The 22,037-nt window shown below is 38.3% G+C and overlaps 1 protein-coding gene across 1 annotated transcript in view; it reads right to left on the bottom strand.

The window, feature by feature from the left end:
* Window positions 1–6,373: 6,373 nt before the first annotated feature.
* Window positions 6,374–22,037, bottom strand: part of CD109 (CD109 molecule) — an 83,478-nt gene continuing 67,814 nt past the window's right edge. The window contains exons 29-32 of the mRNA XM_042824828.1: window positions 20,991–21,127; window positions 16,822–16,978; window positions 16,329–16,431; window positions 6,374–13,686 (exon numbers count right to left, since the gene is read on the bottom strand). Of these exons, the coding sequence (XP_042680762.1) occupies window positions 13,496–13,686; window positions 16,329–16,431; window positions 16,822–16,978; window positions 20,991–21,127 (588 nt within the window). The 3' untranslated portion in view covers window positions 6,374–13,495. The remainder of the gene's footprint in view (window positions 13,687–16,328; window positions 16,432–16,821; window positions 16,979–20,990; window positions 21,128–22,037) is intronic.

Genomic DNA, 22,037 nt, shown 5'->3' with positions numbered 1-22,037 from the left:
AGGTTGGAAGGGACCTCAAGGATCATGTAGTTCCAACTCCCCTGCCTAGCAGGGCCACCAAACATACACATTCAGATCAGGTTGCCCAGGACCCCGTCCAACCTGGCCTTGAACACGTCCAAGGACGGGGCATCCAGAACCTCTCTGGGCAGCCCGTTCCAGGGCCTAACCACTCTCCTTGTAAAGAACTTCCCCCTAACATCCAACCGAAATCTTCCCTCCTTCAACTTGGATCCATTTCCCCTAGTCCTGCTGTTGTCAGCCCTTTTGAAGAGTTTACTCCCCTCGTGGGTGTAGATTCCCTTCAGGTATTGATAGGCTGCAATGAGGTCACCCCGCAGCCTTCTCTTCTCCAGGCTGAACAAGCCCAGCTCCCTCAGCCTGTCCTCATAGCGGAGGTGCTCCAGCCCCCTGATCATCTTAGTCGCCCTCCTCTGGACCCTTTCCAAAATCTCTATGTCTTTCTTGTACTGAGGGCTCCACACCTGGACACAGTACTCCAGATGGGGCCTCACAAGAGCCGAGTAGAGAGGGACAATCACCTCCCTGTCCCTGCTGACCACCCCTCTCCTGATGGAGCCCAGGATCCCATTTGCCTTTCAAGCTGCCAGAGCGCACTGCTGGCTCATGTTCAGTCTCTCGTCCATCAGGACCCCCAGGTCCTTCTCTGCCGAGCTGCTCTCAAGGACCACTCCTCCCAGCCTGTACGGGTGCCTGGGGTTCTTCCGGCCCAAATGCAAAACCTTGCACTTTGCCGTGTTGAACCTCATTAGGTTCACCCGAGCCCAGCCCTCCAGCCTGTCGAGGTCCCTCTGAATGGCATCCCTTCCTTCCACCGTATCAACTGCACCACTCAGCTTGGTGTTGTCAGCAAACTTGCTGAGGGTGCACTCAATTCCCTCATCGATGTCATTAATAAAGATGTTAAAGAGCACCGGTCCCAAGACAGACCCTTGGGGGACACCGCTTGTTACCAGCCTCCACCTGGACATAGAGCCATTGACCACCACCCTCTGTCTGCGGCCTTTCAACCAATTGCTTATCCATCGGGTCGTCCACCCATCAAATCCACTTCCCTCCAACTTGGAGATGAGGATGTGGTGGGGGACCATGTCAAAGGCCTTGCTCAGGTCCAGGTAAATGACATCAGTCGCCTTCCCTTCATCCACCAATGCCGTCACTCCATCATAGAAGGCCACAAGATTAGTTAGGCATGACCTTCCTTTGGTGAAGCCGTGCTGGCTGTCTCGGATCACATGCTCATTCTTTATGTGATCGAGCATGTTGTCCAGGAGGATCTGTTCCATGATCTTCCCAGGCACGGAGGTGAGACTCACCGGCCTGTAGTTCCCCGGGTCCTCCCTGCTCCCCTTCTTGTATATGGGAGTGACGTGACCCTTCCTCCAGTCATCCGGGACCTCACCTGACAGCCACAGTCATTTAGCTTCCTCATGCTTCATGTTCAACCAGGCTGATTTTCTTCCCTCCTACACACGATCGTTATGCAATGTGGAAGGAAAGGAAGCTCCACACTTCCTTTCCTCCATCTAGATTGTTATTGCCTCTAGTCCTGCTCCCATCATCCTTACACTAAGGGAAGAGATGCATTGCAGCCATTGCAAAGCCCCTGCTTTGCCTCACACTTACTCTTTCATGGATGCAAGAAATGGTACCCACTTCAGAAGTGGAACTAACAGCAGCTGGACACTGAGAGATCTCAGCCAGTAGCAGTTATTGTTTGTCACATTGCTATTTACAAGGTGAACTTGCCCTATGTCAAGGCTCAAATAAAGGATCAAGCTGTTTGAATTTTATTTAAGTCCACACTACGAGGGAGGTGGACATTAGCAGATTGCAGTGCCCTATGTAAAAGAGTAAGCAGAGTAACAAGGAAGTGATTTGCATCAGACAAGGTAAGTAGTTCAAGACAACCAAAATTAAGCCAATCATTTACATTCACAGTGTTCTTGAGTTCAGATCTTCAACAAATATATACTAAAAATGAATTCAGAGAAAATAATGAATTTTCTTAAGACTAAATCCCATTATTCAGTATTGCTAGGAAATATAGACCTCGCTGATGCTGCTAAATGCAAAAAGAAAAGAAAAACAGACTGGGAGACTGATAAACGATGAAGCAGAGGTGGCACAACATTACCCCAATCTTAATTATTGCAAGGGAAAAAGAATAAAGTCATTATAAGTGAAGAAAAATAGTCAAACTAGAGAATAAGGCATAGATGAGTAGATACCATTTGGCTTTCTTTTCTGAATATTGTACTGTTAAAGGTCTCATGCTTCCTAAGTATTTTGAGACCATACACAGTGCTTCCTCATGAAGAATTCACACTATTTTTTGTTTGCATTTCCTGTATCCTAACATAAAAATCTTCAAGGCTGTGGTTGGTCTCTTTATTGGAAACATGGTAGGTGGGGAAGGATTTCTGAACAAAGTAGCATCTCAATTTTAAATGAAGCAAGCAGACTATGAAATAGTGGTAAACTTATTCCTCACAAGTGTTTCAATATTATTTAATGTTAAATATAAATTGTGTTAATATTGTTGTTATTTTGAACGTAATTAGAATGTGATTTAAACTAAGTAGGGGTAAACAACAGCCCTTAGCTGCCTGTAAACATCTGACCAAGGACAGTGATCATGCACGGGAGCAAGACATGTTAATCATACTGACTTTCACTTAACATTCAGCAAACTCATTCACCTTTGAATGATGACTGTGGTGATGGTCATTCCTGAAATCAAACTGAAGATAATAAAAGAAAAATCATGTTACATACTTTTGCACTGAACTTAGAATACAATGTACAGAGAGATTGCTGGCTTAATTACTTGGCTACTGAGCTAGAATTTTCTCCATATGAAACCACAGAACTTTCTCAGTACATCATTTCCACATGTGCATGTTTTACTATCCCCATTCCTTGATCCAGCAATTTAAAATACATTCATATGTGAAATAAATAAATAAACAAACAAGGAAATGTTTATCTTCTTACCTTAAAATGTCATTCAGCATGGTTCTCTCACCAGTGTGATCTAGAAGCACCCCCAGAGAATCCCTGGTAGGGAGCTGTTGGGAATCAGATCAAGAGGCTCTTCTTTTTATATCAATTCATTTCTCTTATTACGGGTACAATTTCTCTTTCCTTGTTCCAGCCATATTAAAAATCTCTCTTCCTTAAGTGTCTAAAGTCTGGGCTGACCTCAAGACATGAGCATCTCACTAGTGTCAGTCAGAGGTGTGCTACCACAGCAGAGAGAGCAGCTGCTGAATTACTGGCTGTACCTCCTCTGCAAGTGCTAATAGGTATTTTAAGGTTGTCCGTGGCTCAGAAAAAGAAGTCAATACTTCAGTCTCACCTATAAACACATCTTTGACACTTCCAGGACTCCTCATGTAGGAAAAGAGCATGTCCACACCAGTATTTATACTTAAAGTTTCTCTACATTCAGTCCAATCCGCTCTGGTTGCTTCTACGTTTTATCTTGCAGGCTGTACCAAAGCCACCTTTCTAGGAACTTGCCTGAAGATGGCATGTCTCTTCTTCTCTGTTTTATTTAGGGGTAGTAGCAGTGCTGAAACTTAATTATAATGCTTTGATTTACTCCTAAAGTTAATAGAAGATATAGTATTTTTTTGCTTAAATGAGAGAGAGAGAGAGAGAGAGAAAGGGAGAAAGAAAGAAAGAAGGAAAAAAGGAAAGAGAGAGAGGAAAAAAAATTACTGATAGAACTGAAAATTAAGTTTCCATACCAGTGACTCATTACGGATACCACACAAGCAGGTACCTCCAGTCAGGCTTCAAAATCAGCTTCCAGGTATCTACCATCCTGTAGATGTTAAACTGTCTGGAAATGTAACAATACATGGGTTTCTTCTAAAAATGAAATACATTGCATAGCACTATAATAAACTCAGGAGATTCCCATTTTCTTATACGCCTTCTCAAACAATAAATCAGTTTTATTATATTCTCAGTGACTGTAATAAAAGTGAGGAACTTCTAGATGCACTTCTTGGTGAACTAATCCCTTCACATATCAGATAGGAGATTATGGCAAACAGTTGTGCATAAAACTACATAAAATATGTGAGTTAAAACTGCAAAGCAATGCATGTAATCAGCTTGAAAGGAATAAGCTGTATGGATTTCACCGAGACTTAAACTGAAGGCAAATGAAGAAAATGAAACAGGATTCCAAACACAACCATACATAAAATACAAGACAAAAACTAAGCGTAAATTGCTGGTAGGAACATTAACACAAAGGAAGTTTCGTAACTCAGTAAGTTTGTTCTATTCTACAATTGTTTATTCAAGTGATTGCTAGGGCCTTATGGAAGCAGAATCAGTGTTAGGTTTATGGACACACACACAAATGATCATTTGAGAGGCAGGGAGAAACCATGCCCATGCCTCAGGCAGGATCCTGTGTGACAAGCTCCAGTGTGAACTCCCACACTGTCTCAGATAAGTCTTTGTTAGATTCCCAGTGCACTAGGGGTGTTCCTAGCTCTTTTGTACTTACTGCTTTACATCTCCATTATCAAGCTTTGCATTCTCTCAGTTATCCAGCTTCAACAGTTTTCACATTTTAGGTTTCCATTATGCTATTTCTGAGCCTACAAGCTGTTTACAGAAACTAAGTGTTCAAGACCCTTTGATTCTTTTTATTAGCATCCATGCTAAATACTCCCTGCTGGTATTTAAAACTCTCTTCTACTTTTACCATTACTTGGATATTAAACACAGCTCACACACTTCTTTCCAACAGCCTACCCCTTATTTGAAAACTTGTCTCATATTAACTTCCACCGTCTCTTCTGCAGATTAAATAAAGGCTGCCTTTAACCCCTTCCTCCTATATCTTGTCTCTGAGGACCCTGGTCATTCGGGCAGCCTTTTCTCTATGCAGCCCCCTGTTATTGGAGAGCTGTGCCCAAGCAGCAGCAGTCACTCCGGTTGCAGAAAGCATGGCCTTACAGACAACACTCCTTTTTATACCACCCAGTGTGTTTGCTTCTTGTGCAAGAACTTGGCAAAAGTTGTAAAAAGTAAATAGTTTGGCCTATTTTCAGTGGATTGATCTCTCTGCATCCTGGCTCCTTTTCTGCTGAATATCTACCTTGTTAGTCATTCACTCGGCCTAGATCCGTACAGCCAACTATCATCTTTCCTGAGTACATAGCTATATTCTTGCTTCTGATTTTAGGCCATTTCTGCATTTTGTCAAAGTCAACTTGAAAGCTACTCTCTGGAGCGCTGGAAGTCTCTCTGAGGCTGTTGATGCATGCAAATACAATAAGGCTGCATGCTAGTTTTTCAAACTGGGAATCTGATAGGCTCCTGTGAAACTTGATTCAATGTGACTTCCACTTCCAGGGCTTCAAAGGACCTACCAGGCCTGTGTAACTCTTTCTCTACTGCAAATGTCTAGTTTTTTTTAAGGCTTTCAAAGCCCAGAAAAGCATGATAAACAGGTACCAGATCCATCTGGAGGTCCTTGCACCAGAAGGATGCGGGGATTGCTTTACAGTAGATATCAGCAGAAACAGGTCCAACCCAGGACAGAAACCAGCAGAGGAAGCTTCCAAAGAGCAGTATGAAAATCTTGCTGCACAACAGTCTACCCTACACCAAATCTATTCATCTCTCACAGTTCAAGGTTACCTTAAACTCTGATGTATGAAGTTTTAACTTTTCCTTAACTGACTCTCTCTTCCCCTTACAGGTATGTCTTGCCCCTCCCCTCAGCTTGAGAGCTAAAACGTTTTCACTTTGGAAACCATTCTTCTTAGGCTCACTCTGTAGCAAAAGTTCAAAATAAGTAAATAAATGAAGTTTCTTTTGGCATGTTTCAAAAAGTGCTTTACTTACACTTTTAAGAAGACTCTCTTTCCATCAATCAGATGGCCCAGGAAGATTTACCTCCTCAGCCTCTCAAGTGTCACATTTGTGTTCCCCCTCATAACTATCTTCTGCTACTGGAATAACAACAATACACTAGTTATGATAATTAAGCTGAAAATGAAAGGTATCAAAGGGAAAATGAAAAAAAAAAGGATAACTTGCAGAGCAAGCAAAGCCCGCAAAGAAACTCACCATTTCACAGCATTAGAAAATGCACATTCCCCACATTCAGCAGTCCCTCTTTGCTGCAGTTCTCATTGGCCATCATGCAATGGGGAGAAAGGAGGCAGAAAGGGAGCAAGAACAAATGGTAGATATTTGGCACTAGAATTCTAGAAAAGTATTGTGAAGACACGTGTTCTATTGAGCATCAAGGAATATATTTTTAGAAAGCAGAAAAACCATGACAGCATCTTCCATTGTGGGAAATTCTCTTTTGTTAAAGAAACATCTGCATAAGTTATGAGTTAAGGGTAAGAACACACAATTAAAACACGTGGTGATAAGGTTAGGCAGAGTATTTTTACTGCTGTGTCATCTTCTCATACTGAGCAAAAATCATAACCCCGCAAACCTGCAGCTCTTTAAGCCGTTATACAAAGGGAGGAAAAACCAAGAAACAAGGCTGAAGTACTCCATGTCTTTTATCAAGTGCTGCCATCTGGATATACATTGGTTTGGGGTTTTTGCTGCAAGATCTGGGGCTGCTGGGAATACTATAGGTGAGAAAAAAAAGAAAAAAATAGATGGAAAGTTGGAAGTGATTTTTTTCCAAAGTTGATACAGTAATTTTAATTTAGGGGATTCTTGATCTTTACAACTGAGCTATTTGAAGTTCTATCAAAATAAATTCTGGTATTTCCCCATAACAGGACATTATTTGAACCACAATATATGGATAGACACCTCTGCAATAAACTTGTGCAGACGTGCCAAAGGGCAGGCTCTGCTTAAATCACAAGAGCCTGCTTTCTCTCAGGAAAGCATGAGACAACACCAGATACACACAGGCCAAAGAAGCGAGCGCAGGAGCACAAGGCCTAGCAGTGCTCACACATACTGTCATATGAAAAATCACAGCAAAGGAGAGATTTACACGTGTATTGCCACTGACTGGATTGAAGTTAATTCAAGTTCCTGCTTTCCAGACAGCCTGTTCCACACCCACCACCCTCTGTTGAAGAACCTTTCCATAACCCGCACGTAACTCTCCCCCTATGTGGTTCCATGCTATTCCCTTGGATTCTGTAGCCCCCCTTTGGATGCTCTCCGACAGTTTGATGGTTTTCTCATACTGTGGCACCCAAACCTGCACACAGTGCTCGTGATAAGGCTACACAGCCACAGCAGAGCAGAACAACCCTTACCCTCACGTGGTGGCAGTGTTGGGTCTGTTGTACCCCAGTGTACTTCTGGCTGCTCAGGCACACTGCTGACTCAGGTTAAACTTGCCATCAGCCAGAAGCCCCACATCCTTTTCTGCAGGGCTGCTCTCCAGCCTCTCATTGCCCAGTCTGTAAATAGAGCCAGGATTGCACTTCCTCCTGTTGAACTTTATGCAGTTGCTGATTGCCCACCCCTGCAATTTGCCAAGATCTCTGTGCAAAGCCTCTCCAGCCTCCAGGGATTGAGCAGCTCCTCCCAGGCTAGTCTCTAGCACAACTCACTTAGATGCAGAACTTGAAGATACACCAAGTCATGGATGAAAACATTGAAGAGAACTGGCTCTAAAATGGAGCCCTGGGGAATCCAACTAGTGACCAGCCACCAGCACGATGTAACCCCATTTACTGTAACCCTCTGAGCCTGACTCCTCAGCCAACTGTTCACCCATCACATTATATTTTGGTCTAGCTGTATGCTAGGCATTTTTTTCCAGAAGGATAGAATGAGAGACATTACTAAAACTTTCACTGAAGTCCAAAAATATTACATTAATTGGCTTCTCCTGGTCAACTAGTTGGCTAATCTTGTCATAAAACAAAATTAAGTTTGTTGAACAGGGCTTCCCCTCACAAACATATGTTGGCTGTGACTAATGACTGCATTGTCTTTCAGAATACTCTTCAGAATAGTAACTCCCAGAATAATCTTCTCTGTAATTTTACCAGGCATTGAACTGTGAATGTCAGAATGATCTGTAATTGCCAGGGTCTTCTTTCTTGCCCTTCTTGAAAAATGGGACACTTGCCAGTTTCCAGTTGACTGAGACTTCTCCAAATTCCCAACACTGTTGAAAAATTACTGAGAGAAGTCTAAAGATGACTTCCAGTCGAGTAAAATATGTTTTTAGAATGTGGAAATTCCTCATCAGAAAACTCCCAGATAATGTTCTGCAAGGTCATGTTTAGCAGCTCAACCATGGAAACCCACCACTGCAGCTCCATAAAGCTTTAAAATACCTGTGAGGCAGCACCTAAGAAGTGCTGAGAATGAGCAGCAGTCCACAGAGTACAGAAACAGTCATGTCCTACAAGCAACCATATTATTCAACAACCAAACACTGAACATATTATTATTAAAATTCATCTTTAATAAAATTTAAAAATAACTATTGTAATCTTTATTTGAAGAAAAATAAATCAATGACAAGTTTTCAAAATCCTGTAAATCAGTTTAATTCCTTAATATTTGTTCCGTTAATTGAAAGGACACAACCATGCTATTTCACCTCCATTTACTCGAAACAGATTATAGAAGGATTACTTTTTTTTTCCTTTTTTTTTTTTTTTTTTTAACTATTTCTGTTTTGATCAAAAGTGAAATTATGTATGATGATCATAATATAGATCAAAGTGCATTTCTGTCTATGTCTCAAGAAGCCAAGAATTTTAGTTTAAATTGCTTAAGGCTTGACATAGAAAAACAAGAGATGCAACGGCCAGTAGGACAGTTAAAGTTTACTTTGTTACATCTGCATTTATGCCACTTCCCTTGAGCCAGCATTTTTATATTTTTCATCATATTAATATTCCACCCAATCTAACAATACTAGAATTCAACACAAGAAATCCATTTATAATATAACACCTCAAAATCTGAGCTGGCTGATGAAGCTTTTGGATAACACTAAGAAATACATCAACAAAACGCATCATACGAAACTGAAGAGAAATCTTAGCACTGGAGTTCCCGTGATTGAACAATAGCACATATAAAAATGATGCTCCAATGCATCCGATAAGAAAAAGCTACCCATTAGGAAAAATGATCACTGGATTTATCTAACACAGCACGATGTCAGACCTTATTGCATAAAATAGCATTAGTGCAATGATATTTTCAAGTGGCACACAAAAGTACAATAAACTGAATAAGAAATAATAATGAAGTAAAATTTATTTTGACATAGGGTAAAGGAGAATCTAATACAAACTCAAAAGGCCTGATCACAAAACTGCTGTTTTATTTTTTTCTATAAATTACTAGTGATAAAATTTTTACCTATAAATTACTGGTGATAAAACTGAAAGTATTCTCTGTACTTACACAAAGATGGTTTACTGAATAAAGATTTGTATCACAAAAACAAAAGCTATAAGGAAAATCATTGACCATTAAAATTGAATAATATGGGTGATTTTGTCCTTTTTGGTTAGTGTTTGAGATCTAGAAATGATTCCATTAGGCATCAGTTGCTTTCCACATATATCTTTCCAAAAATTCTAGATTTGTATTTTACAAAACAGAATATCATACAATGTTTGGCTACTTTTTGAAGATCTTGTATGCTTTAATTGCACATAGATTGCACACAGTAGTACACTGGAGCCTATATAACAGCTATCTATATACATACATATGCTTTCTACATAAATCTGCTTGCAACCAAGTATTGTCAAAATTCATACCGACCTGAACACATTTGGAGAAATACTGTTAGGACAGTATTTTGAAAATTTACTGAAAGCAATTCTAAAAACTCAAATCCAATTTTAACAAGCAACATTCAAGCCAAAGATAGGCAAGTAATGTTGGATCCTGACTCTTCAGTTTCTCCTGCACTGGTGTGGCTAGTTTTCTCCTTTATCGTGTGCCACTGATGTGCACAACCTCTTGCACAACCACAAGCTCTTGTTTGAGAAGTAAATGGGGCACAAAGATATCAAGCTGGTAAACAAACCAGGCATTTGAGCAGTGCTGGCAAACTTGAAGTTGCTGTGAACACATTACGCAGCACTTGTCACAGGACAAGCGCTTCCTGTTGTGTACCAGCATTCAGCACAGAAGGCTTCTAGATGACATACACAGAGACATCTGTACAGAAAAGCTCACCTGTGGGATGGAGGATGGCAGTCAAGAGAGGAGAGAGATCCTTTAAAATGCATTAAGGTTTTGCTTTAAAGCCAGTCTTAAATAAATGATTATTTCTTGATGATTTAATATGAGGTTAATGGTTCTACATAGACTATCCATTGGTAACATAGAGCTGAAAAGAGCACTGGATGTACCAGAGAGTACTCAGGTTTCAAACAAGGAGCAACCACACAAAAAGTGTTCAGGCAATGCAATAGGAAGACTCCATTATGAAATATCATTTCCCGACTGCTTTTAGCACCACTTTAAAGCTTTTAAAGATTTTGTTCAATGTTTTCCTAAAGACTTTTTACTAAAAGATTTCCTAGTAATTTCTAACATCAAGAACTGACTGTACAGATGAGTGGAAAAAATACACATAATGAGCATTTATGCACAGGCTCCGACAAAGAGGAAAACACTGAGTCATTGTGCCACATAATATTGCCTTTCCTCTGTCCCATTCACTGCCAACATGCAATACAAAATCCTCTGCAACTTACTCAAGAAAATAGTCACAGTGCAAAGTGACTAAAGGCATCTTTCAAGGCAGCAGTGTATGGAAGTTAAGGCCACCTAACACAAACATTTGTTTAAAGTCATGCTGTACATGGTGCCTTTAAAGTAGCTTACTACAGAGCAGATTTGGATGTCTGAAGTGAAATACTACATTATAGAAAACAAACAAAATAAGAAAGGATGTTTGTTCACTGAATAACAATTTCTGTGACGCAGTGGATTATGACTGATGCCTCTTACTAGGGTGTACAAGACAGCCAAGAGTCATTTAAAAACATATGTTGTTTGTCTCAAAAACAAATGCAAGGTAATACTAATAAAAGTTGCTCTCTCTGAAATTAGGCAGAGCAGTTTGAGTCTCTTTCTTCAGGGGGTATTCAGGAAGATGGGACTGCGTGCAAAATAAAACTATGATTATATTCCTCCTATCTACTGCAAAGGAGTAGGTTATTTCCAGCACATCTGCGGTAAAAAATAAACCTCTTCATTATAACATCAATCAGATATCTATGTCTGCCTTAGAAGCTCTACCTATAGCATAACTGAAAGCATGTGAGCTTTGTGTTCTTGAAATTATAGCAAAGGAAAGCAAATGAGATGTCAAGGCTGCTGTCCCCAAAGGCAAAAGATTATCTGCTATCCTACTTCATCAGGAATTGAAACCCATAGTGAAAGATATTCTAGGTTAGCATGTGAACGTTTTCCACATCTTACATTTGACACAATTCAATCCTATGAGTAAAGAGTTTGAGACAAAAATCCATGTCATTTTTCTATCTTGGCTTCACTTAGCTTTGGATCCCTATAAGCAAGGACATGTCTTACAAGGGGGTTACATCTGCATTCTATCAACTAAATAGTGCTTTGAATTTCAATACATACAATATCACTTTGAGAGGATCAGAGCAGCACAGAAACTCATAAGGCACTAATCAACTACTCAAGGGGCACCAATGACAAGTGAAAAGCACAGACTGACTACAAAAAAAAACGTAACTCTGTCAGAGAGACAGAATTCCAAGTTTGTAAAAATATTTCAAATTCTAAGTACAGGTAAAGTAGAACAAATAACACCCAAACTAGATTTGTAGTCAAAAAGCTATAACTCATTATTAAAAAGGCACAGGGTTCAAGAAATTCTGACCTCTTCCCATGCTACCATGATCTAATTTCCTTTTCTGAACAAAAATACACATAAGCATAAAATACAAAAATATACATTTTAAGCGGTAGCAAAATTTGAATAAAAATTAGAAATTGCTCAAGGAAAGTGACTACCATATAATTACATGTGTACACATACACACTCCGTCTCTGAAAGATATGAAAGAAAGAAAAATAGCCTTAAAATTTCTAACTCTTATAGTCAGCATAACAATAATTAACTTCATTTCAATAAGCAGAAATGTTATTGGCTTTCTTGTTAAAAAGAAGTAAGCATTAAATATCAAAGGCAGTTTGCAAAAAGGTTAAAATGATTGCCAGACAGTGAAGAGCTTCATTCAGGAAGATGCTCACTGGTAGGGTTCTCAAATGTACTCATTTCCACATCCATATAATTCTCCCAGTGCACAAAGAGAAGGTTTGGGTGTAAATGGCTGCTGTTCCAAAAAGGTTTCACCATCCTTCTTTTCCCTCCCACTCCAGCAAGGCACTTAAATATACCAGGATGTATGTAAACATACAAATATGTTTAGTGTTTCACTGAACAGAATGCATGTGGAGCTCACAACTCCTAAAAACCTTTCCATCAACAAAAACAGGACTTACACGAACACATGGCACTCAGAGTCAACCAGCTGACATGGCACAGAGCAGCTGTTGAAGAGTTATGGCACTTATATTGTCAAAAAGACTTGTATATTGTCTACGCAAGACATAAACGATCCCCTAAAGAGTGACACTTCCAGAAAACTTCCTGAAGCAGACAAGGATCAAGGCAATCTTCATCCCAGTGGCCATAAATATGCCAGGGAACACAAGTATTCTCACAAGGAAAGAGAACCGTGGAAAAACAAAGTCTCAGACTCCTTCTTTGATGATTTACAGTGAAAGACTTGCAGCGTAAAATCCATGAAAACATCCGGAGGCATTATTTTCAAACATGATTAATCACAAATTGGCAAAAAATTCACCTGGCTTCTCTGTAATCATTTAAAAAAGACTGATAATTTTCTGGAATGTTCAGCAGTTTGTGAACGCAGTCCTTTTTGGCTCATGGATCAGCTCTGAAGCCAGTTCCTTTTATTTTTTATATTTCTCCCCATGAGAGCATACAGAGAAGCTAAATACTAATATTAAGTGTCATGTCTGCAGAACCCAACAATGCAAGCTCTGATACCCAGCTCCCAATGCTCTGTTTACCAGGGAAGGAGGTGGTTTTTCAGAAGAGCAATGTAAACTAATGTAATGTATATTTCTAAATATATATTTGCAAAAATGAAAGCTAGGATGAAAGGAAGCCGGAGTGGGGAGCTAGGTTTGCATTTTCTCAAACTGCTTTCTCAGTAACTTCGCTTCTTTAGAAAATAACTTCAATATGAAACTAACACTTGGAAAGTATTTCCAGCAGACACTTAAAGAAGTTTTCTGGCACAGCCAGAAATTTACCATATGGGCCAGACCTGCTCTCCTTGAACACAGCAGGAGTTAGGTCACTGTGATCACTGAAGGCAGGCTAGTATCTGAACATAAAATTTTCTTTGGATAATTTATGGAAACATTAGATGTGAAGCAATGTTTTCTCTTACAGCACCCAACTGCACATCAAGTTTACATGAAGGACAAACAGCACGCAGAACAAGGAAGCCAAGGAAGAGTGCTGAAGCAGGGCTGGAGAACCAGCTCGGTGGCAAAGGTTGCAGTCACTTTCACAGAAGTCACAAGGGGTTATGCTTTGCATTACTTCTGAATTGTAGCTTCTCACTGCTCTTCTCCCTGTTTAGAAAGGTTAGTTAACATTAGTTAATGAACTTCTGAGGACTGTCCAACAGCTGGAAATTCAAAGCTTAGTTTTAAAGGAGTTTGACACAGACTGCCAATTCTTCCAGAAATACTTGTAATGAAACTATTGAAATGCTACGTTTTCTGGAGAAGTCCCATTTGCAGAAAGATATTTATGCCTTTAAACATTAGCTACATTCAAGGTGTTTCATGTAATTAAAAAATAAAAACATAGTATCTTACAGCAGTGTATCTTGAGAAAGGAAATACGTTTACAGGATTAAATTCACGAAGAGAGCTCTTTTAAAGGAAGCACTAAATTCTAACACACACCTAGCCATACACTGCAAAATAATTTGCAGCATGAGTATTTAAGCCTAGACATTAATCTTCGTTCTTTTCACAAAGCTTCGAACATTCGCAATATTCTCAGGTGAGAATACTCACACTTAGGTGGTAGGCATACAGTCATAGACTCCTCTCAAAAGTTAGACCCAATCAGTTCAGAAAGCCTAGTCACATGTTTTGAGGGGAAATTTCTCCTACCTAGTCAGCAACCTCTGTGATAAAGGAATTCTAGATACTGTACCAGGCACATTACAGACTCTGTCACTTAAAATCAAAGTTTCTCATAACCGAAGCTTATTTTCAGTATTATGTCTGGGAGCTTCAGCTTCCTGAACTTGGGACTGCCTATCTCACCTAGCTGTGTATTTGTCCTCCAGTTTTCTGAAGAGTTCCCACGCAGCCAAATGAACTAGAAGCCTGGAAGGCTGTATTCATTTCAAAAATATCAATGCGTGCTAATTGCTTGCAGAACAAGCTTTTGCAAAGTTTCTTTCCCTTAATGGGTTTTGTGGTTTGAAGGATTTCATTCCAATGAGGGACACTGCAATCATATTTTTTTTTTCTACATGCAATGATATTCAATTTCAAGCATCAGAGATTAAAAATATAAAAATAAAAGACATCTCTGTGGAGCCTAACATTTATCTAACAGTAACACCCAACTGGCTCTAAACAAAGTCAGGTGAAAGAACAGCCCTGTCATTTGAATGTGCCAACTTGTGGTACGTATTAACCCTGAAGGAGTGTCTTGCTAGCACCACTGTATAGCATCCTGACTAGATCTCACACCTATGCTAGCTGTAATACCTATGATGTAACTGTACCTTTTTTGATGAATGCCAGAGCATAAATAATTTATAGACATCTCAGCTGTGAATATGAAGTAATCAAATCAGACATGACTGTAACCATCACATAAAATATACTCACGCAGCTTGGTTTACCATCTATGAGAGTGATGGAAAATAATAGAATAAAATAAAAGCAGATTCCTGAATTAAAAAGGATGGAATTCCCTCAGAAGAAATCACTTTCGTGGCATATGCGTACATGCTGACTAAAAATACAGCTATGCTATGCAGCAATAGAAGTGGAATCTCATAAAATAATATTTGAAGCAATATTTTTCTTAGAGTTAAAGCCTTCTATTGCAGCAATGGTTACATTACATAAATTTTAGTCCTTAAGGATGTTCATTCTTATATTTAAATGAATATTTATTTATTCTTTGAGAATATATGAATTCTAAATATATTTAAACCGAATAACAATATTTACACCTATGCATTTATATGGGACTTTTCATACACATGTTCATTAGCCTGTCTAAAAGATTAGGACTTAAAAGATTAGGTCCACAGTTTTCCTCCCAGAAATGAAAGAGTGTGGAAATTTGTTTCAGCCACGGATTCTAAGTGTTACAAGCTTGTCTCAAATAAAAATTGCTCCAACTTGTTTTGGGTCCTAGTGGCTTATCCCTGGGTTTGGATAGTTTAGATACATTTGTTGCTTCTCTATTTTAACTTAAACTTCTACAGTTGAGTAAACTTCTCAGCCTAAGTAGAATAAATGTGATTTTTAGCCATCTGAAGAAGTACGCTTTATAGAGTTGTCTTTTGTCTTACGCTAAAACAAATCAAAATGAAGAAGACTGTCAATACAGCTTTTTTATGCCTTATCTCAAACCAGGTCCAAATCCTTAAAATATTACAGCCGTCTACTATAAAGAAAACCTAAGATCTTCAACAGCCTGTAATCTTTCTTTCCTTTTCACTTTGGTCGAGGGGTTTGTACATTCCTGCTTTTCTCTAAAACACACACTATTAAAAATAAAAATAAATTAAAAATCCCTTTGAAACTGTTTTTCCCATGTACGTCTTTTTTACATAACTATACAAATCAAAACACTGGCTTTTTCTGCAGTGTAGGACTCTTTGATTAAACAAGAAACAGATGGAAAAACTATTTGAAAGACAATCATTAGCTTGGTAAGTGAACCACAGTGAAGTTCCTTTTGGAGAATACATTGGGCCGTTCTGAAAACAATTTATACCAGCTGACAAGTTATAACAATTTGCACCTTCTGACAAACCAATCTATTAGGACAGCAAAAATGTATACAAGAAAACACAGCTATTTGTTAGAAAATAAGTAGCAGTTTGATGAAAAAAATGTAAATTTCAGTAAATTTTGCCTTTTCTTCACTGAAATTTGTCCTGTTCCCATGAAAGAAACTTCGTTTTTAGCTTCTGAACAACCAGGATCCATTTGGAATGAATGACACTTACTGGGTTCATAGTAATCCACTACACTCACAGAAGCATCTTGAATATTTGCCACTTTGAAGTCTCTTACAGTCGGAATATCCATACAAAACTGTGTTGCATTTAGCTAGAAAAACAGAAGAAAAACATCCTGAGAACCACGATGATGGTGATTCATGGAGAAAATAAGGACTTCTAGCTCACTGGAAGTCCACTTTATTTATAAGGCTTGGAATCAAGATGTATGTAAAACTGCTCATTAAACTTATTTTGGCCAAAATACAGACCTGTTAAAAAGTCTGCTTTTATCATTTTGCAAGAGGCGCAGTCTAGAAACCCCTTACAAATGGAGTTGTATCTATCCCATCAATCTCCTTTTAAAAATTGGAACAATTTTTAAAATTCATTCAATGTAAACAGCTGCTGTTGAAAAATACAGTCATATGGTCTTTCTGAATTTAAGTTGAGTCAAGCTTAGGATCATTCTAAAAGCATTCCTCTGTTATTTGCAACTTACAGTGTCTAAGTATAGGTTGACTTTTCCATTTTCCTTTTCCATCTTCTTAACTGTATTGTCTAATGGAATGAAATCTGGTGACACAGAGAAACCACTGAGTAAGCCAACCTCCATGAGGACCATACCACTATTGGGAGATGCATCAGACCCCAAGTACCTTTACAAAATATGAACAAGAAACTTTTAGTAGAAATGTAACAGTAAATTCTCTAAATAAACACTTTAATCATTTTATCTCAAGTACAGAAGAAATAATACTCAAGAATACTAAGAAACAAATGGAATGAAATGCCAACAGGAAAATTTCTAACAGTAAAGACATAACCGTGTTTTTTTTCTATGTTTCTGCCTAGTTTCAACCACATATGAAAAATAAGGGTCAGCACTGACAAAACTACAGTATATAAATCATGAGAGACTATGCTGCCACCACTAGGATCTTTTCACTGGCATCTTAAAGAGTAAATTTATCACAAATATGAAGGAAAAATTGCAATTAAACACATGTATCAAAGGAGGTAATTAAGAAACCACTTAGGAACTCTTGAACTGAAACATTCATGCTTCCACTTACAGATGCATTGTCTTGCTTTCATTCATTTTTGGAGGGTGAAATAAAGGATTTTTTATAGGTCCTTGATACAGATTGGTGGCTCCATTAATAAAATAATAATCACATTGTTTCTCAAAGATTGAGATTTAGAATGCAAATCCATGTTATTCATTCAGTTTTGGAAAAATAAAATTTAATAAGTTGAGTTCCTTCATTTTTCCTAAGCAATTCTTTTTATTATATTTTCTTCCAACCTGAACTTAAAAGCATTGCTCTAGTGAGCAGGCCTTGTTTATATGCCACGGTGCACAGCGGAACTATCAAAATATATTTACGGTGCCCTGTGTAACGAATGAGACTAAAGTGACCTGCAAAAGATTGTATTTTTTTCAAATTAAGTAGGTGGTAGAAGAATTCCCCCTCCTCCCTTGGCATGTAAATGACTTTTGCTATACTAGAATAAAAGCATCTCCAACTCTCATTTTGAAGGCTTGACATTAGTTGAAAGTAATTGAAGAAAACTATTTCTTTGTAGATTTGAACGGTTTAAAAAAAGGGAAGACTTGCATTCAAACTAATGCTGTTAAGCCTGGCAGCATGGCTGATTGAACACAGATATGACTGTGAAAGAAATAAAGTATGACTGCTGACTTCAATTGGCTCATGAGATTAGAAACAAATGAAACCATCTGTTGGATGACGGGTTGCACCAAAGTAGCTGCTATTGAAAACAAATAACTGAATTGGAGCTGCATGTAGTTATTTCTGCTTAATTACCAATGAGAGGAGAGAAAAATACCCAGCCTGTTAAGGTATCTTGGAGTGCCACCAAAATACCAACAAGTAAATAACCAGTCTGTTATTGCCAAGTAAGATACACCCTAGAAGTTATGAAGCTCTCTAGTTCCAGCTCTCTAAAAAAGAGACACAGCTTTGAGGGTGGCTCACAGTATTACCTCTTGAACTCAATGGTATTATTAAAGAAAAAAATACCACGAAAAGAGAAGAATGACCAGTGAGAGAAATTAAAAACTACTTGAAACTTGTAACTCAGAAGAACTGAGATTATTTTGTTATGAAAGGTGAAAAGAGGAGAAAAGAACACCAGTTAGTGTAGTAAAAAGCAGAAAGAATAGTGAGTAGAACCATCAATGATCAGCATTGCGTGTCTGAAAATAGCGTGCAGATGATAAGACCAACTGGAGAAGAAAACAGCAACCCTGCATATGTGCCTCCCAGACAGAGAGCAAGTTCCTCTAACCACAAATGAGGCATCATCTGATCCAGGGTCAGAATTGACACTCAATTGAGATGACCATAGCCAATCACTATAAAGCTGGTTTAGACGAGGTAGAATAGTCTGCAGGTTAGAGTGAGAAAACCACAGTCAAGCTGGCCTCCATTACCTGACTCTGCATACTGACAGATAGGTCAATCAGTTGAGATTTCAGCAGTGTTTGTATTTACCTGCTTTGGCTTGCTACCAAAAAGCCATGTCACATTGTAAAGACAGTAAACGGACTAGCTGTAAACTAATTCAGGAATTAATATAAGTAATACGTATACTCTGTACAATGCATGAACTTGGGAGGGAAGAAGATGACAAGAGAATCAATGACAGGCAACCAGAGATCAAGTCTCAATTTAAATAATAAAAACAGAAAACATTCTGTTCCACTTTTCATGATAGAGCTGATGAGTCTTAACATTTCAAGTATTTTCTTGAAATAATTTTACATCATTGTAACATAAAGGATATGTTCTCATATTCTTTGAACACTTTGCAATTAAGACATCAGCCTAGAGCCTTCCCAGAGAGATGAATCCCTTTCCGTCTATATTCCTGAGTCAAATCACTGAGCTAGAAATTCAGGATGCTCAGCCAAAGTTTAGCCTAGAACCATTATGTAAGCCCTTAACATGTCAGAAGTTGGTGCTGGACTTAAAAAAGCTGTTGACACTTCACAGAAAACTTTAAATGAGAAAAAGCTCACTGTTTCAAGAGTTCTTGTGTATTCTAGTGTCCCTGCTCACTATCTGCATCACTGAATTTCTTACCGGAAACACATGAAAACAGGATCTGGCTTTGTGCCTCCTGGATATCTCCATACTGTCATCATATTCACTATAGCTGATAATTTGTATGATGGTGTCACCTAGAGGCCTCATCTTCAGTCACAGCTAGCCTAAGCAGACCACAAAAATATTCTAGCCATAATGAGTTCACAGTTTAAATAAATAATAAAAAGAGGATATAAAGGAAAGAAAAGCAAGACTGAACATGGTGGATCAGATAGTACTTTGCAAATACCACATCTACAAGGAACTCATTATAATATCCCAAGAAGTAAACAGGATTTTAAGAAGTAGTACTGACAAAGAGCAGATGAGATGAGATCCTTTAATACAAAGAGAGCTCTTATGTCAAAATGCTAGTAGATAATAAGTAAAAAGACAAAAAAATCTAAATCCATATATAAAGCAAGACACCGAAGGTTTTTTGTGAAATACTCAGTGCTCTTTAATAGGACATAAGACAGGACTACTAAGGAAACTGCATAAGAACAGTTTCATATGTTTGGTTTAGATACACATGTAGACAATTTCAAAGCAAACAGAGATGAGACAACAAAGCAGTTAAAGAAATAAACTGTTTAATGACCTAGAAATTTGCAGTATGTTCTCAGCTCTATCACTTGCTACCAATGTAATATCTATACAGTTGTTTTGTCTTGAGATGTGTCTTGAGATGATACTTCAGCAATCTCTGTTCAGTTCTTACTGTATGTTTACTGAGCAAGAAACATAATCACAGGTGTTCCCACCTCTACCACCCTCCCTTATTTAGGAGAAAGAATAAAATTAGCTTGAACACAAAACTCATAACCTCTTAACCTCATAACCTCTAGAATATTGCTTACATTATACTGTAATACTAGAATCACAAAAATACAGTACATGGGTAAATGAAAGAGCACAAAAAATACTTGCAAAGACAAAAAATCCAGTTGAACTTATCATTATCATTATAAAGTTTATTAACAGAGATGAATAAAAAATGAGTACTTCTATTTCATTATGTTTTCAGCACTTCAGAGACTTGTTTCTCCTTTTACAAAAAGGAGGTGTCTACTTCTATATCAAAAGCAAAGCAGTCTGTTCACAAAAGATGAAAGTTACAGCACAATTCTCATAGCCTGGTACTAGAATGTGGAAGATACAGGTTCAGCGTTCAAGTCTATCCATGGTTTTCCATATACCTAAGAAGTATTTGCACCAAAGAAGCTTTCAAGCCTTTACTTGTATTTCACACAAACTCCTCCATATAACTCTGACATTTAGGGAAGCATGATGTTTGTGCATGACACTAAAAAAGCATGTAAGATCAGACCACAGATTATTCTGCACGAGGGATCTATTCAGACCCATCAAACTCTCACTGTATTTACTGACTTACGAATTGTTTCTTAGTTTAACTTTGTCATTTCAGTGAAGTAATTCTTTTACTCTCTCCTTAACTGCATTTTTATTTCCCATACACTAGTAAGTTCATACAAACAAAAGAAAAATTCACCTCATTTTAAGTAACATGACATGCTCCAACAGAATTACCTACCTTGTGCACACATTCAAGGTCAAATGGTTCATATCATCTTTATCATCCTTTACATCAACATTCAAGTCAAAAGCTTTCTGTTTTTGGACAGATCTGAGACTTCGATCAGTGTGTTTTGTGTTGTAAATAACATTGAGCTGTAGATTGCAAATAGAGACATTAGAGGACACATATAAAGCAAATCTACATTTTTAGAACAGCAACAGTAGAACTGCAGAGGCATGATCACATGAGACAGGATACATGAACTTGTACCTGACATTTGTAAATGTGACATTCCTAGGAAGTTTCTGAAAGATGTTTTCTGAACAATTTTTAATGCAGCCCATCCTAATCAATTATAAGGCAAACACAAGGAAACTCTAGGTAACTTCCTTCCTAGTTGCTCTCTGCTGGTTTATAATGTTTGCTTTTACTTCCCGACAGTATGAAATGGGATGAATGAAGGCAAGCTTCAGAGACTGACACCCACTGGGCTAAAAAGGCTGGAAATGAATGAGCAAAGGCAAATACACAGCACGTGCATAGAATTTGTCTTCAGTCTTCATGTCACAGCATTCATGCACTCAAACCAGGTGAGGAACAGCATATTACTCCACCCTCAAAACAATACAGTCTTTATGCACTAAGTAGTTTCATCTCTGCAAAGACAAAGCTACAGTCCTCAATCTGCCTTAAGGACAGAGTTCTCACCCTTTCTACTCAGCAGCTGCCAAACTCTGATAAGTGAGCCAAGTAAGAATGACAGGATATCCAACAGAGGGCAGTAACATTAATAAAAAGTAGGCTTATCTATTAAGCACAATTTAAAGAAATTCCAATTCTTTTAACGTAGATATGTGTAAGATGCTTGAAACAATACTAGAAGACTGGCAAAATCAGAAGCCCTTAAAGGAGGTGTGAATAATTGAGGGATAGCTGATTATCTCAACATTCTATAAAATTAACAATGCCAACAGCCAAAGCATGAAGTTGAAACTGAGGAACCGACAGAACACTTTCAATGTTATCAGCTATGATAGAATGTTACACATTTTTTTTTTTTTT

Source organism: Centrocercus urophasianus, unplaced genomic scaffold, assembly GCF_019232065.1.
Source record: "Centrocercus urophasianus isolate 14NV4802_14NV808 unplaced genomic scaffold, USGS_Curo_1.0 seq_10, whole genome shotgun sequence".
NCBI classification, from domain to species: Eukaryota; Metazoa; Chordata; class Aves; order Galliformes; family Phasianidae; genus Centrocercus; species Centrocercus urophasianus.
This window is presented reverse-complemented; position numbering and strand designations above follow the sequence as displayed.